Source organism: Hemicordylus capensis, chromosome 1, assembly GCF_027244095.1.
Source record: "Hemicordylus capensis ecotype Gifberg chromosome 1, rHemCap1.1.pri, whole genome shotgun sequence".
Classification (NCBI taxonomy): Eukaryota; Metazoa; Chordata; class Lepidosauria; order Squamata; family Cordylidae; genus Hemicordylus; species Hemicordylus capensis.
The window spans coordinates 377,107,295-377,124,275 of record NC_069657.1 but is presented as its reverse complement, the minus strand read 5'-3'; the positions used below and the strand labels follow the sequence as shown (position 1 = coordinate 377,124,275).

Genomic DNA, 16,981 nt, shown 5'->3' with positions numbered 1-16,981 from the left:
CAATATGCTGCGTTAACTGTGTCAGGAACCGTCATCATTTTTACTCCCCTGCTAATGCTAAGCCTGCATTAGGAGAAGGAATCCCATTTCCATTTTATGAGCCCCAGACAGTACTTTTCTGCAAATAATCTACCTGCTTATTTGGTCCATTCTGTTTGCACTGCTACTTCTACGAACTACTACAATGAATATTTATATACCGCTTTTCTGCAAAAGTTCCCAAAGCAGTTTACATAGAGAAATAAAAAGGAAGGGGGGAAAAGATGCTCATTAAAGAAAATCACCACTTTCAAAAGGTGCCCCTTGGCTCAGTTACCAGGAGAAATCCTGCTCACTGCTATTCCTTCAGCATTGTGTTATTAAAGATGCAAGACATCATTATGCATTTGTTTTTGCTGGTGAGCTCAAAGCACTGTGGCTAGTCTTGAGGGTGCCTCAATGCAAGCTGCATTTTAACATGCAATATTACAAGAATGCAGCTGGTTTGGCTTGCAAGATTATTATCTGAAGAAAACATGATAATCTTGAGTACTTCCAGCACTAAACTGAGCATGGCAGATTATCTGAAAGCAGGGCCGGCCTCAGTATGGCTAGTTTAAGAAGTATTGGAGCTTCAGTATCCAACCCTGAATTCCACTCCCCCCCCCATTCATATATAATGGCAAATCTAACCTGTGCAGCTGATGGCCAGAGAGAGTTCTGCTTATCTGTGAGCACAGAGATTGGCTGAGACTTCTGAGCATGGGGAAGTAACAGAAGGGCTAAGTATTTATTTGTTCCCTAACAACCACTTAATCTGACACAACTCTGTGAGGATTACATGCAAAGGCAACAGATGTTAGAAGGACAGTGTATAAAAGCAATGTAAAGGAGGCCTCTCTCTACCAAATACTTCACCCACAAGGAAACAGTTAAAAAGAAACCTTCCTAAATGAATACACAAATATTTGATTTCCGCCCCACCCGCCGCCCCTACAGTGACTGCTGTTACATAGTTCACAGATAAGCTAAGTGAACAGCTAAGGCACTGGTCTATATGTATTTGACTAACACTAATATTGGTGTACACCACATATTACATCATGGACACGATCTCTAGCTGGGTTCTTGTACAACTCCCATTCCTTTCAATGAGACTTGTACACTGCAAGTACCCAGTGGATTGAGCTCAAAATAACCTTAACTGTACTGCTTTTGGAGTAAATTTTTTGGAGCTGATGTTAAATATATGAGCACCTGTTTAAGGCTCTGCAGCAGGACTGCACAACTTCAGCCCTCCAGCTGTTGTTGGACTATAACTCCCATCATCATAGGAACATAGGAAGTTGCCATCTTCCGAGTCAGACCATAGGCCCATCTAGCTCAATATTGTCTACACAGACTGGCAGCGGCTTCTCCAAGGTTGCAGGCAGGAATCTCTCTTAGCCCTATCTTGGAGATGCCAGGGAGAGAACTTGGAACCTAGATGCTCTCCCCAGAGCGGCTCCATCCCCTAAGGCGAATATCTTACAGTGCTCACACAGCAAGTCTCCCATTCATATGCAACCCTGTTGGACCCTGCTTAGCTAAATGGACAAGTCAAGCTTGCTCCCACAAGACCAGCTCTCCCCAATCACAATGGCCAATAGTCAGTGTACACAATGCTGAGCTAGATGAACCAATGGTTTGACTAGGTAGAAAACAGCCAAGCTTCCTCTATTCGAAGACCCATTGTGTGAGCACAACTTTTCTTCAATTCTCAGAAGGAGCATAAGGCCATGGAGTGCATTTACAGCAGTGACTAGAATGCAACCCATTGTATCTGCCCTTGAAGATACTAGGGTCACACCCTCAATCTCAGATAGCGAGGAGGAAGGGGAAGCTGACAGCCTTTCAGCTGATGCAGGGGTGCCTGAGGGGCAGAACCCGGCTGTCACTTCCCAAGAGATGGCTGAGGAAGGGCCGGCTGATGTTTCAGAGCAGACACAGCAGTCTGAGGCAGCAGAGACAGCGACGGACAGACTAGAAGATGAGCTGTGCAGGCAACCCCCACGGACTCCATAGCAACGGCGTGTCACAAGGCGGAGAGCACAGCTGGAAACTATCAGGAGGAGTAAACGCCTCTTGCAGAGGGCTGATAAGCCTTGAATCCCTGCCAGCTGAGAGTTATCAGCTTGGACTATAAAGCACGTCAGCAGCTTTCTGTTAGCTGCTGGAAGACAGCATTTGTCAACCCTCGTGTCAACAGCTTTCAGCCCAGGCTGATATAGAGAACTATTACAAGCCGTGTGTCATTTCTGCAGCCCAGTTTGTATTGTGGACTATCTTCCTGGACTTCCCTTCTAGGTGGCCAGATTGCTGACAACTAAGGATGTACATGAAGCATTCTGTGCAGCTGTGGAGGCGGGTGGCGGGCGGAGAGCAGTCGCTTTAAAAGGAGGCACGCAGGTCTAACCTGCTCTCTGCCACCTGCCGCCATCCCATCGTGGTGCTGTTGGTTCTAAAGAGCTACACCACGCAGCTGTGGTGTGGCTCCCAGAAGTCCATGCATGACAGCAGCCATGTGCGCATAGGCGGAACTGGGGGGGGGGCAGGCAGGGCACGTGCCCTAGGCGCCACTGAGGAGGGGGCGCCACGCCAGTTCCTGCCACCCCCACCCCACTGCCCACCTGCCCAGCCCCAGGGCCCCTTAGCCACTTGCCTCCAGTTCCGGCCTAGGATCGGCAATGAGGCCTAGGATAAGAGCAGCCTGCAAACTGCAGAGCTCTTCTCTCCCCACCTCTCAGCTGATCGGTGGGTGGGCGGGGCTTCCAGAGAGGCCTTTGAGTAGGCCTCCCTGAAGACTGAACTCGGCAGGCTAAGCAAGCCAGGAAGGAGGAGGCAGGCAGAGTTCTCTGCAGCAGCAGCAGACCCTCTGCCCAGACCATCCAGCACAGCTGGCTTTAAAAACAAAAACTATCTAAAAAGGCCTATAAATGGCTTGTTTCATGGCAGAAAATTACAAAAACTTCTGGAACAAGATTTATTTATTTATTTATTTATTTTCATTCATTCATTCATAAATGCACTTATGTTCAAGTTGTTTTGCAACCCGGAAGGTCTGAGTGAGAACTGTGAAGCATGTGTTGTGCTTTTATTTTATTTTATTTTATTTTATTTTGTTTTGTTTTCTTGTGTGTGAACTGCTCTCCAATAACTTGCAGGGACTTCAGGGTGCATCTGGCCAACATGTGAATGCAGCACCTCCATTCCAGAGGAGATGTGTGTTAAAGGGCTTTAAAAGCCTCGTGTGAAAAACCTCCTGGAATCAAACTTTACTGAATTTGTTCAGAATTCTGAGAAAACAAACATAGGTTCACCCTGCATGGTTGAAAGTCTCCTTTGCTAATCTGCAGTGAGGGGGCCATTTTAATAATTAGCATTGCTAGTGTGTTCTACGCATTAAAAGTAGCACAAATCTATAGTACTCAATGTATATCACTATATACTGTGAAGTATGCATGTGTGTATTCAGTGAAATGTATTTCCAGGCAGCATACTTATTTTGAAATATCAGACGTAAATCCTTGGGGGCCTGGGATGTGTGGAGGCCCTGGACTTGGAGGGGCTGGGGGCCCATTTTAAAATCTCATCTTGGCCCATTCCAACCTTGCTATGCCCCTGGCGGTCACTACACATGGGTTTCTGCACAACACCTGCACAGAAGAAACTTCCATGTAGAAAATGTGTCTCTTGTAAATTGACCCTGAATTTTCCATCCATGACTGGGATATCTGAGAGTTAGAGTCAATAATAAAAGAACAGCACATTGCTTGTGACATGAAGGGGGCAAATTACAATGATTTCTTCATCTGGAAAGGGCTGGTTTTGGCCCTGGCAGAAGCTGTCTGTCTGCTCCTGTTGCAAATTCTTCTGTTTAGTGTGGCAAACTAATGTATCCTCCTCCCTCTTGGTGTCAAAGTAAGCACTGGTGTGGTGAATGCACATATACCCCATCATGAGCCAACAGTCATCATAAGACAAAGGCTGGCAGGAATCATTCACTGGTTTATAGACACACACACACACACACACACACACACACACACCACCACCACCACCACCACCACCTTCTTCCCCTATTTTGCTAGTGGTTATTTAGGCAGGTGATCCTCTAGGGCAAAGTCATGTTTTTTTTAAAAAAGAATGAGATGAGACAGAGAAAATGACACTTGGAATCCTCGCATAACTCCTGACTGTTGTTCTAAGTCTTGTACAGAGATGGCTCATGTTTTAAGGTTTTGATCAACAACCATGTCTAGATGGTACAGTGTTCCTTTTAACAGGGATTTCCACTCCAGATATTGTTGACTACAAGTCCCATTATTCCTGTTTGGACAGGGGTGCAATTTCAGTGCTTGCCCTAGGCGCTATTTTTCCTAGTTACGCCTCTGCATGTGCGGGTCGTCAATGTGCACAGGCTACTGGAAGCAGCACCGCAGCTGCATGGCTCAGCTTTTTAGAACTGACAGCGCCGCAGTGAGGCAGCGAGGGCCGAGGAGGAGCAGGTAAGACCTGCATGCCTCCTTTTAAAGCTACCACTTGCCCCACGCTGAAACAATTCACCTGCAGCAGCTCAGATTGTTTTGCTGCCTCTGTAATGAGGCACCAAAATGATCCGGGCACATCCCTGGAAGATACATTGTCAAAACACATTGGATTTCTTTTAAACATTCTCTTTATTGAAGTTGGGGTTTTTTAGCGGTTGCATAGCATAAAACAAACATAGCATTCTGCTGATATATTCTGCACCATCAGTTTGGTATATTCTGCATTGGGCACAAGCACTGAAGTTCTCTTTTTTGCATCGAGTGTGACATAGTTGGCTCTTGACTACACAAATTAGAAAAAGAGTGAAGATTTGTCAATCTCTGGACTGAAATATGAAAATTGATAATGATGTCATTGCACAATAGTGGTGTCTTTTGAGGACCATCAAAAGACCATCTGAATCCAAGAGATTAAAGAGGTCATACATAAGAACAGAAGCAAACAGAATCTCTGATGGCAATTTTGTCACCATTCTAATTACCAGACTTAGTGTTTTGTTTGCTGAAGTGCAGATTCCTTCTCTCTCTCTCTCTCTCTCTCTCTCTCTCTCTCTCTCTCTCACAGAAACACACACTCATGTGGGAACAGGAACACAATGGAGCCTCTCCACAACTACAACACCTCAAGATCCCAGGAACAGAAGCTGTCCAGAACCAGAGCCTTTGTTCTTAGATTTGTATTGTCCCTTGTTTGTACTATTCTGATCCTTTCCTTGTGCAATGTTATCAGAAATCCACTATCATGGACCGTCTTGAGAGGAAAGCTGATCTTGTGGTAGCAAGCATAACTTGTCCCCTTAGCTAAGCAGTGTCTGCTCTGGTTGCATATGAATGGGAGAGTAGAAGTGTGAGCACTGTAAGATATTCCCCTCAGGGGATGGAGCCACTCTGGGAAGAGCAGAAGGTTTCAAGTTCCCTCCCTGGCTTCTCCAAGATAGGACTAGATTTGTTTATTTATTTTTTATAGGACAAGTTTTTTTAATTGAACCAACAAACTACCAAAGCATACAGTACATTGCCAAAGCACAATCATATACAAAGTGGTTGTTTGTACATCATATATCTACAAAGATTTACACACAAGGATTTGGAAACACACAAGCTATGAAGTATATGCAGGTAGTACTGTAACTCGGGGGTGGGGGATTACAAGGCACATCAGGTAATGGGGGGGGAGGGTTTACGTCCAACGTCCATTTCCATAATTTGTCCCATTGCTGTTTAGAAGAGATACTCTTGTCTTTTTGCACATAACCATACAAACTTTTCCAGAAGAGATTTACTGTCTCATCCACGTGAACCTCTTGGTCGCGTCTTCCCTCCCTATTCCTATGCAGGAGCATTGCATAAATGACATACAGGTTTACTAACCTGATTACGAGAAGGGGAATGTTCCAATTCCCTAGTATGAGGGCACCTGTTCCGTCCCGTTTCCTTGACAGTTTCTTTCTGGGAAGTCGAAAAGAGGTTCTATTGCTCAAACCCGAGGTTAGTTCTTCCCAAGTCTGTTTTCCAAATCAGGCCACTCTAACAGCTTGCTTACTCCCTGCCACACTCTTTTGGCTACCACACACTCTTTTAAGAAATGTGAATGGGTTTCCCTGAATGTTTTGCCTAGCTCACTAGCTTTCTGTTTGCAGGTGATTTTAGGACACTCTTGCTGGTCCTCTGGGAGCCATGGCTTAGCCGCATTAAGCGGTAGTACTTGGTGGTATAAATGCCACCTCGTTTCCCATAAATGGAAAGGGACCCTTTTCTCCTTAAAGAGAGCGATAGGGTGATCGGGTTGAGAGAGATTCCTGCCTGCAACCTTGGAGAAGCCCCTGCCAGTCTGTGAAGACAATACTGAGCTAGATAGACCAGTGCTCTGACTCAGTATATGACAGCTTCCTATATTCCTATGTTTCTCATCTTTTCCCAGCCTAATACTTTCCTTGACGGCTAGTGCAATAAGAAAAAATAATCTTTGTTAATAGATCTGTGATAATGACTTCACATAAATGATAATTGTTGATACAGAAGGCTGTCCCACTCTATTAACTGATTGTATGAATTATCCTAAAAATGCTTCATTATTCAAGCATTTCTTAAATGAATTTGCACTAATATACCCAATGAAGAGGCATGAATGGTAGAATTTAACATTTAATTCAAATACTGCAGTAATGAAGAATTTGCATTCATGTTGATTCTTCATAGGAGGTCGGGGGGGATGCCCAGATGGAATATTTTCATGTACTGCAAAACTGTGGAACTGGATGGTGTGGGGGTGGGGGGTGGGGAGTAGAAAATCAGTTAAATGTGGATCAGCCAAAGCAAAGGAATAAGAAAGCAGAGAGGACCTGCAAGATGTGATGGAAAGGGATGAGGAGAGAAAAACTGAAAGGAAACTGAAGAAGAAAAGGAAGCAGGTAAGTAGATATAAGGAAAGAATGCACAGGACAAAGGTCACCCAGCAAGACTCCTGGGGCAACCATGTGACTATAGACTATATGCTTGATCTTTTGTTTAAATGGCAGTTCTTTCTCACCTCCTTGGTCTTTCGTGTGTGTGTGTGTGTGTGTGTGTGTGTGAGAGAGAGAGAGAGAGAGAGAGAGAGAGAGAGAGAGAGAGATTTGAATCTGGTGGCAGCAATCTAACAATGGAAAGGCATTTATTGAACAAGTCATTAGAGATTCAGGATCAAAGCCTTAGCTGCCAGAAAAGAGGTCTACAGGCAAGATATCAGATCAAAGTTCCTTTCTACAGCAGGAAATAGGACATATACAGTTCTATAAGCAAAGTGATATACCACATGTAATAGGGAGATTCTTGCATCCTCTACATTTTATAATGCACTGACCTCCGGGAGCATTTCCAGACAGGGCTTTTAGCTCGCTTCTCCTCCGGAATGGAGGGTGTGCGTTCACATATCAGTCAGATTTACCCCAAAGTCCCTGCAAGCAACTGGGTAGTACTCCGCACCCCATCCGGGTTTTTCAATGGGGATAAAAGGGGGGGAGAGCTGAGAAGTGAAGCTGGTGTAACTCTGGTAGCAAAGATAGTGATCAATACTGGAATCATTCAGAAATGTTCCTAGCTGAGAGAAAGATACTCTGCAACAACATCGTTATTTTTTTACAATCTCCGTACAATGGGAAATCATCTGGAAAGAACCCTCCTCCCCCAGAATGTTTCAGATATTCTTTTTTTTTTTTTTTTTTTTAATGCACTGGAGAAAAATGTAAGGCAAAGAGCTGAGGATAAAATACTGATAATGAAAATGCGAGATATTTTCACCTCAAAACTTATTTTAAAATTGTGTGCTTTCCTTTGTTCTCCAATCAGGAAACTGCAGTTTACCTTCTTTGAGAGCCAGCATGGTGTAATAGTGCTGGACTGAAACCAGGGAAGTCTTCCTTGATCCTTGCCCAGCCCCAAATTCTCTGGAGAGCCTCAGAGTTAAGCCATTTCCACACAGCTTCACCATTTCCATTGTAAAAAGTTGGACTGCAAGCTTCAGTCAGTTAGTTGGTTTGAGTAATCAACTCAGACTTTAATAACAAATGAAAATTGGCCTCCAGTGAAGCAGAGGAATAGGCAACTAGGAATAACTCCAGGGTATGGGCTTCTTGAAGGACTTATCTTCCTCTAAGGCCCCATAGATGACCTGCTTGCTTCATCCCAACAGCAAATCTGATTATTCACCATATTTACCCATATCAAAGATGACTCTGAATTTAAAACAACCCCCTTAAAAAGTAGAGGTGAAATACAGGTTATACCTGCATTTACTACAAAGGAATAGGACTCTGAATTTAAGACACAATTTCTAATATCAACCAAAAAACAAACAAACCCCCACTTGAAAAAAACCTTGAGGTCATTCACACAATCAAAAACTGTTCTACCAAGGTTTGGGAGCTGTGTGTGCTCCCAAGTTTTGGTTGTGTGGAAGCAAGCTAAAAGGAAAACTTGGGAAGAAGTGATTGTATGGAAGCAAGGTAGGAGGGAAATTTGGGTAGAAGTGATTGTGTAGAAGCAAAGTAGGAGGGAAAGCTACCCAGGTTTTCCTCCTACCTTGCTTCCACAATCATTTGTTCCCAAGATGTCCTTTTACCTTGCTTCCACACAACCGGAACCTGAGATCACACACAGCTCCCAAGCCCAGGTAGAACATGGTTTTTGAGGCTGTTCTCATGACCACCCTAACCCTGCCTGGGGCAGCCCAGGTAGCTAGGCTGGTTGCGAGAAGCGGCTGGATCCTTGCGGATTCCTCCCTCTCTGTCTGCTTGTTAACTCTCTTAATGAACCCAGCTTTTAACCAAGGCTGAGGGTGCACTCGCACCCTTACCCTGCCTACCAGGTATTGTGTGTCTCCTCTGGCTGAATTTGGTCCGAGGAGACACAGAGATGGACTCACAGAGTGCCTGTCTGATGGGGGAATCCCCAGTGAAACGTGCATGCCACCCATCGCATTGTGCAGTGCCTGGAGGCCAGAACAACAAGTTCCAGCCCTGGATCCCTCTGCCCTGCTCCATGCAGCTCCAAGTAGGGCTGCCCATGTGGGAGGCATGCCAAGGTCGACTGGCTTGGTCGTCTGAAGGGAGGTAAGTGCAAGCAGACTTCCTCCCCGCTCTCCCTTGAGCCCTTTCTCACCATTCGTGAGAAAGGCTCATTGATTGTGTGAATGATCTCCTAGTCTTGGATTTAGGTAAAATACAGGAAACCTGTCCTCCTGAGCAGTGAAAGAGCATTCTCTCTTTGTGTGTGCAGAGGGAATGAATAAAACTCTGCTCTGCCTCCACAGTAGCATGTTAGGTTATAAAAGAGCTGCTAGATAGCTACTCCAGCCTCTTCAATATTACAGTAAGGGCATGAGAGGCTTCTCCCTGGAGATTACAGGCAGTATTTTCTTAGGCTAGAAGGCCATTCCTCTTCTTTGATTTCATTAGTTTCTCTTCTGGCCTCTGGAGCATTAAGCATGACAACACGATTATAATCCTTCACCTCTGCATTTCTAATGGAAGATAATTGTGCATCTGCTTGCCAAAGGTGGGGGAAGTTCTTGTTCCACTGCCTGTCATGGCATTCCCATCGCCAACCTGTTTTGTTGAGTGAGAATGCAATCAGTCTCTGGAATTCTTCTGGATCAAAAGCTCTCGAGATTTAAGTAAGCAAGTAAAATATTCAAAAGAGTGCATCAGGTTAATTTGCTTCATCCTGCTGAGGCTTAGCTGCCATTCTGCCATGGCCTAATGTATAACACTGACCTTTAAATCTGCAGAAAGAGTCTTGAATGAAGGACACAAACATAAAATACAGGAAAGGAATCTTGACAGCACGAGAGATGGCTTTCTTCAAAATATATTCATTATGCCTTAAGTTCTGTTTCCAGGGTTCTGTTTCCAAGTTCTGTTTCCAACTACAAAGGCATACACGGAGACATTCCCAGATTCACTGCAGGACAAAGGCAACACTTTGAAAAAATTAATCAGTTTGTTGCATTTCCATATCTGTGATTTGAATGCAAAGTCTCTTTCAGCTAGAATAAACATTTAGTCTGGAAATGGCTCTCTTTTGATTCCACACCAACAACACTTGTGAAAATGTGCAATGGAGTGATGTGTCTGTTTGTCTTAGAGAAAAGCAGGGGCTTTTCTCCAGGTAAAGTTATAGGGCAGTGTGTTATACATTTTAGAATGAATGAATGGATAAATATGAATATATTTATAAATAAAGATATATTTATTAAATAATAAATAAATAAATAAAATTTTATTTATTTATATCTATGTGAACTGCTTTGGGAACTTTTGTTGAAAAGCGGTATATAAACAACATTCATTGTATTCATCGTCATATAAAGTAGATGTCTTTTTTCAAGCATCACCACCTTCTGTTGAACCAGACTTGCTGTATTAGCCAACATGAGAGGGTAATCCATGACCAGGGAACTGATGGCCATTGTGCCACACCAGACCCTCACCTGATTTCTTTATTATTTCTTTATTTGTTAGATTTATATCTTGCTCTTTCCAACTCAGAGCGACTTACAACATTAAAAAAAAATTAATAATCCTGTTCCAAAGGAGCTCACAATTTTTTTAAAAACAAACAAATGAAAGAAATTTTAAAAGGGGGAACATTGCCTGAAGGGAGGGTTCAGAAGGCACTTGGTGTTTCTCAGGCTGATGGAGGGGCCTTGCTGCTCACCTCACCCTCTGCTGATCCCTGATGGTAATGACTGTGGAGGAGGACTTGGTTCTTCACAGATGGAAGAGGCCAGATGGCAACTGCTACCTTGCAACTTACCTATGCTCTGCATTGATTTGATTCCAATCTGCCTTTAGCCTTAGCTTCATCCCCATCTGCATGGATCATGTCAAGCAGAGCTGGGATTTCTAGTGGGTATCTTGTTCAGCAGAGTTTCAGTATCTTTTTCAGTGGAGTTTCTCAAACAAGAGCTCAGTGACGAGAGAGAAGCTGATAAATGTAGCTCAGAACTTCTGGCTTAGTCGTATTGCCAAGATGGAGCTGATTATTGCTTCCTTAAGTTGCCAAGGAGGAGGGGGCTGTCATTGTTTGCAGGACAGGAGAGGTAGGAAAGGCCTTCCTTGCTTCCCAGGTTGTTTTTCTGTGCCTTGAGGAGAACAGCAATGGCTTCTCCATGGATACTTTTTTTATTATTATTATTATTATTATTATTATTATTACATTTATATCTCGTTCTTCCTCCAAGGAGCCCAGAGCGGTGTACTACATACTTGAGTTTCTCTTTCACAACAACCATGTGAAGTAGGTTAGGCTGAGAGAGAAGTGACCGGCCCAGAGTCACCCAGCTAGTTTCATGGCTGAATGAGGATTTGAACTCGGGTCTCCCTGGTCCTAGTCCAGCACTCTAACCACTACACCACCCCCTTTCTGAATAAGCTGTAACAATTTCACATAGCTCCCTCTGCGGTAGCTGTTATGGTTCAGGCAGAAGGCTGTTCACCTCTGCTCTTCTTGCCCCCTTTTGCTACTCTAAATTGTCAGTGCAAGTTTGCCCTGGCAGTAAGGAGATGGAGCTGCTTCCAGGACAAGGGAATTAGGAGCCATGGAGTGACCTCCCTTCTTCACTAGAAGCCCTCACTTTTTCTGTAGAAGAGCAGGCAGAAAGGAATGTTGAGGTCATGTGTCAAACCTTGCTCTACAGCATAATCGCTTTACAGGAACAGGAACCCTTTAAAGTTTAGTCCAAATTCTGTGTAAAAAATTCTGTGTAGGTAGGCATGGAGTGACAATATGTGCAGTGGTTTATAGAAGCATGCTTAGATTATTAAGCAAGTGGAAACCACCTATATCCAAATTCCATTGGAATAAAATAAATTTCCAAGAGGTGTTTGGGTCCTGCAATGAATGGCTCTGTGGTGACTCTGCTTCCACAGAGTACATGCTTAGGTGTTGCTAAACAAGTCTTGATTGTTGAGATAGAAACCTTATCCAACTAATGTAGACCATTGTAATTATTTGGGGCCAACAACCCATCTGGGCTTTTGTTGGTGTATGATCTGTCAAAATGACAAGGGATTGTGCAAGAGCTCAGGCAGTGCTCTCACAGTTAATGGTGTGGGCAGTTGCTATGTGGATGTGCCTTTAGACTGCGACCAGCAGTTGTAGGACGATCAGTATTGGAGAAGGTGTTTCTGTGCCAACCAACTCTTAGTATATTGGCCATCAAAAGGGGATCCAGACAGAGGCTAGGATCCAAATATCCATGGGGTGGGGGAGGGATTCTGTGAGAGTTTCAATATCCTCTCTAGTTCACAGTCCTGGTGTCATGCAATGAGCAGCTCATGAAATTCATGGAACATCTGGTCTGGGACCAAGCTGAAGCAGCATAAAAATAATTCAAAGGTGTTCTGAGTGTGTGTAGAACTGTTTGAACACTTTCACAAATCTCTTCTTGGATCATGTGTTGGAAAATCCCCCACCTTCTTTCCACAGCTACACTCACACTGACATACCAGGGATGGGATGGCGATGTACTGATAAGACCTTGTTTGTGTTGTCTGAATCCTCAGGTTGAAATGAGCTGTTTTGCAGGCTAAAACATTAGTGGTTAGTGCCCCTTCTCTAATATAAATTGATTCCTTCCCCTTTCTCTTTGGCCCTGAATGGAATGCAGCTTGTTCAGATCTAAGAGCAGAGCAGTGAATTTAAAGTAAAAGCAATATATAGCATTATATTCTAGTCTATTCTGGTTTTATTCTGTTTCTTGGTTACCCACCTCTCTATCACCTTTGTTCCTTTGGTTCCAAAAGGTTTTTGTGGCTGTTTTTTAATCAACCATAAGCACTTAAGCAAGAAGTCAAAGGAGAATGCTGATTTTATTATTAATAAGGTTCTGGAACAACCTATTTTCTACACCATTAATGCCTGGGTTTCAAAACCACTGTGATCTGTACAAAGTCAGAAAATAATGGCTCTTTATAATCTCTGTTATCTTTTAACAGTCCATCCTTCCATCCATTCTAAACATATGTAGAGCAAAGGGAAAACAGATGGGGATTTCCCACTGCTAGTGCTTTCTTGTAATGATGGTTACTTCCAACTCACAAAACACTCAGCTGTCAACTCTGATTTATTTTTGAAGCAAATTTGGATTTGTTTCCTGGTGATGTGGTGCACTCTACTCTCATCTTCTTTCTCTTGTGTACAGTCACGATTCACCGTGTGTACTGTCCATAACAGGAAGAATAACAATCCCCTCTTTTATTCTTCTAGCTAACAGTGTCTGACATTTTGTGGTTCGAATTTGTGCTCCAGCTTCATAAGGAATGTGGAAAGAAAAACATATTTGGGGCTTGTTCTCTTCTTTCAAGTGTTCTCATTTTGAACACTCCCTTCTCTCCTCTGGGGGGAAGAAAGCTATTAGAGATAAAGAAAACCCCCACCATGTTCAATCCTGTCTATAAATAATGGATTTAAAATGTATGAAGACATCTCCCTTTAAATAAAACCCTTTCTCTGCTCTCAGTCACATAGCAAGTGATCACCTATTTGCTGAAAAGACTATTCCCGCCCCCTTTTACGGTTCTTTTTCCTCCCCTCTCTCCTGTACTCTATGCAACAGAAATCCAAGCAAACGGACTACTGCACTAACTGCACGGATCATGGGCAAGGAAATTCCTTTGCAATAAACAATAGCCGTCTTCCATCCCTTTGGCTGCTACTAGGCAAGGTCAGTCCCGCTGCGGCAGCAACTGCAGAGCCTGGAAAAGCACCCCCTCCCCTCCTCCAATTGCCGTCCAACCCCACTGTAAGTGCAGAATTCAGCAGCTGCACACCAAGAGGAGTCGGACCACCACAGCAGTGCTGCTGAACTCAGCCGACAGGCGCTGTCCATCTCCTTGCCGGTGCTGAACCGAGCGAGAGCAACACAGCTGGAAAAGCTCTCGGTCCCCGCCGTGGTGCTGAACTCAGCAGCGTCAACGCAGCAAGGAGCTGTCCACCCCTGCCGTGGTGCTGAAATCTGATTCCACTCCGACATCTTTCCAGCGGCAAGAACAGCAGGAGGAGGTGGTGGTGGAGGAGGAGGAAGTGGAGGCGGCCACTGTGGAATATGGAGGGAAAGGGCGCCGGTAAGAGCACTAAGAAGTCTGACTGTACCCCGCTGCTTTTGTTCTGATCGGTCCCATCGCACCCCCACCCCCTGCCCTCTGCGGTTTCGACACAAAGCAGCCCGCGGCCATGGAAGAGGAGCTGAAATGCCCCGTGTGCGGCTCGCTGTTCCGGGAGCCCATCATCCTGCCCTGCTCGCACAATGTCTGCCTACCCTGCGCCCGCACCATCGCCGTGCAAACGCCAGAGACCGAGCAGCACCTGCCGGCCATGCTGCACCCCCGGGGCCCTGTAGCGGCTCCAGGGGCCGGGGCCGCCGCCGGGCCAGCCTCTCTCGACTACGACTGCGGGGCCGGCGGCGGGGGAGGGGGAGGGGGCGGCGGAGGCGGCGTGGACCTTGCGGACAAGCTGAGCCTGCACAGCGAGACCGACAGCGGCTACGGCTCCTACACCCCGAGCCTTAAATCTCCCAACGGGGTGCGGGTTCTGCCGCTGGTGCCGCCGCCCCCGGGATCGTCGGCGGCTGCGGCCGCAGCGGCGGCGGCGGCCCCGCGGGGAGGAGGCACCAGCTCCTCGCTGACCTGCCCGCAATGCCATCGCAGCGCCTCGCTCGACCACCGCGGCCTGCGAGGCTTCCAACGCAACCGGCTGCTGGAGGCCATCGTGCAGCGCTACCAGCAGGGCCGGGCCGCCGCCTCGGCCGCCGCCAAGTGCCAGCTGTGCGACCGCAGCCCTCCCGAGCCGGCCGCCGTCATGTGCGAGCAATGCGAGGTGCTCTACTGCGCTGCCTGCCAGGTCAAGTGCCACCCGTCCCGGGGGCCCTTCGCCAAGCACCGCTTGGTCCCGCCACCCAGCCAGCAGGGCGCCCCTAGCGGTGCAAGCGGGGCCAGCGGCGTAGGGGCCAGCGGCAGTGGCGGGAGCAAGGCACCGGGGGCGCCCCGCAAGCCGCCAACCTGCACGGATCATGAGCTGGAGAACTACAGCATGTACTGTGTGACCTGCCGGACCCCCGTCTGCTATCAGTGCCTGGAAGAAGGCAAGCACGCCAAGCACGAGGTGAAGGCCTTGGGGGCCATGTGGAAGCAGCACAAGGTAAGCCAAGCGGGGCGGTGCTCCGACTCCTTCATCCTAATCTCACCTCGTCTGCATCAAACAGCAAAGGATGTCAAACTAGGGCCAGGAAGCAGGCACGAGATCGCATGAATTGATACGAAGTAATGACCACCCTTTACTAGTGCTGTATTGGCAAGTGAAAGTCCCCAAACCACACACAAATAATAAGCACTGAAAGATGGATGAAAGTGGCAGGGTTTAAATCTCAGTCTAAAAATGAACACGAATAGAATGCCAGCACACAGTCCTGGAACACAGGAAGAAGTCAGGAACAAAAGAGTGCCTCTGAGCACATGCAGAGTACTCATCCATCACTGTGCCAACCCACAGATGTGTAGGAGTGGGGAGCAAAGCGTATTTGCTGCATATAATCTGGGTCCCAGGCTGGATTTAGTACAGGCACTCCTCATTTGAGAAATTTGTCACTGTACTTTAACCATCCTGACTATGTGTGTTTACAAAGTGATTTTGAGTGTGCATCCCAGGATCATCTCTAAGGTCTTTCAACTGTACCTCCAAACATTTTAAAGATTATTTGAAGCTGAGATCTTCATTGTTTTTCTACGATTTCCATTGTGTTTGTTTCTACAGTAACTCTTAGTTCCTTTTTAAAGTTGAGGAATAAAGGTTTATTTCCTCAGGGACATCTCAGTAAATGACAAATAACATTTATATCAAATATAGCTTCTTCTTGCCTAGATAGCGCTCATCACCAATGTCTTGTGGAGTTGTCAAAAGCTGGCTAAGATCGCCACTCTGGTAAAACTTCAGCTAGCAGTTTTATAGTCACTTTGTGTCAGCAGAATGATAAAGAGTCAAGGAAGCACAATAGGAGGAAAATAATGGTAGGTGGGTTTTTTGGTGGATTTTGGAGATTTGCCAATAATTCGTTCTTATTCAGAATTTGTGAGGGTTTGCCCATTAAAATCCAAAGGGTTTTTTTGTTTTTGTTTTAAAAATCCACACAAAACCCACATGGCTCTTTCTTGCTAACACACCAATAGTTCTGGATTCCCTTTTTGCCTTTCCTTTTCCTTTTCAGTCATTCTTTCATATAACTGTGTAACCAAGATGTGCTGTACTTGAAGAACAAGATGTGGGCTTCTTATCTAGGCTTCTACATAATGGGGATAATTTGGTCAAGAATTGGAATAAGTGATATTTTGGCCCATACATATTACATAGTACTTCCTTCTTTAGCTTGTATTTTATATTAATCTGAGCATTAGTCACTTTAAAAAAAATTATTCCATTTATATACCGCCCCATCCAAATGGCTCTGGGTGGTACACAACTATAAAAATAAAACCCACAAATCAATCATTTTAAAAACAATCATTACAAAACAATTTAAAAACACCATAAAACCTGTTTAAAAACAATCATTACAGAACAATATAAAAACAGCATAAAACCATTAACAATTAAAACATTTAAAACATTTAATAAGGCTTTAGAATTTGAATCAAATTATTTCAGTTTTGACATGACATCATAGGGCATGGGTGGTGGTGGTGACTGTTGTTTTATTAAGAATATTTACATACGTCTTTTCAGCAACAAAAGTTCTCAAATAAGTTTACATAGCAAAATGAATGAACAACTTCTCTAAAGAGAAACAAAAGAAACACATCAGCTCAGCTATGGGGAGGGACGTTGTGCTGGAATAAATAGCGCCACCATTTAAAATGTGCCTCGGCCCAGTTTGCAGGGGT

The 16,981-nt window shown here is 45.1% G+C and overlaps 1 protein-coding gene and 1 long non-coding RNA gene across 6 annotated transcripts in view; one reads left to right on the top strand and one right to left on the bottom strand.

The window, feature by feature from the left end:
• Window positions 1-12,900: 12,900 nt before the first annotated feature.
• On the bottom strand, window positions 12,901-14,853 carry LOC128345707 (uncharacterized). The gene is made up of 2 exons (XR_008316593.1): window positions 14,735-14,853; window positions 12,901-14,145 (listed from the first exon to the last, which is right to left on the bottom strand). It is a non-coding gene; the product is annotated as an uncharacterized LOC128345707 (long non-coding RNA).
• TRIM67 (tripartite motif containing 67) overlaps window positions 14,137-16,981 on the top strand; it is a 71,210-nt gene continuing 68,365 nt past the window's right edge. For all 5 annotated transcript variants that reach the window (XM_053298066.1, XM_053298047.1, XM_053298055.1 and 2 more), the window contains exon 1: window positions 14,137-15,245. In XM_053298066.1, coding sequence (XP_053154041.1) covers window positions 14,283-15,245 — 963 coding nt within the window. In that variant the 5' untranslated portion in view covers window positions 14,137-14,282. The remainder of the gene's footprint in view (window positions 15,246-16,981) is intronic.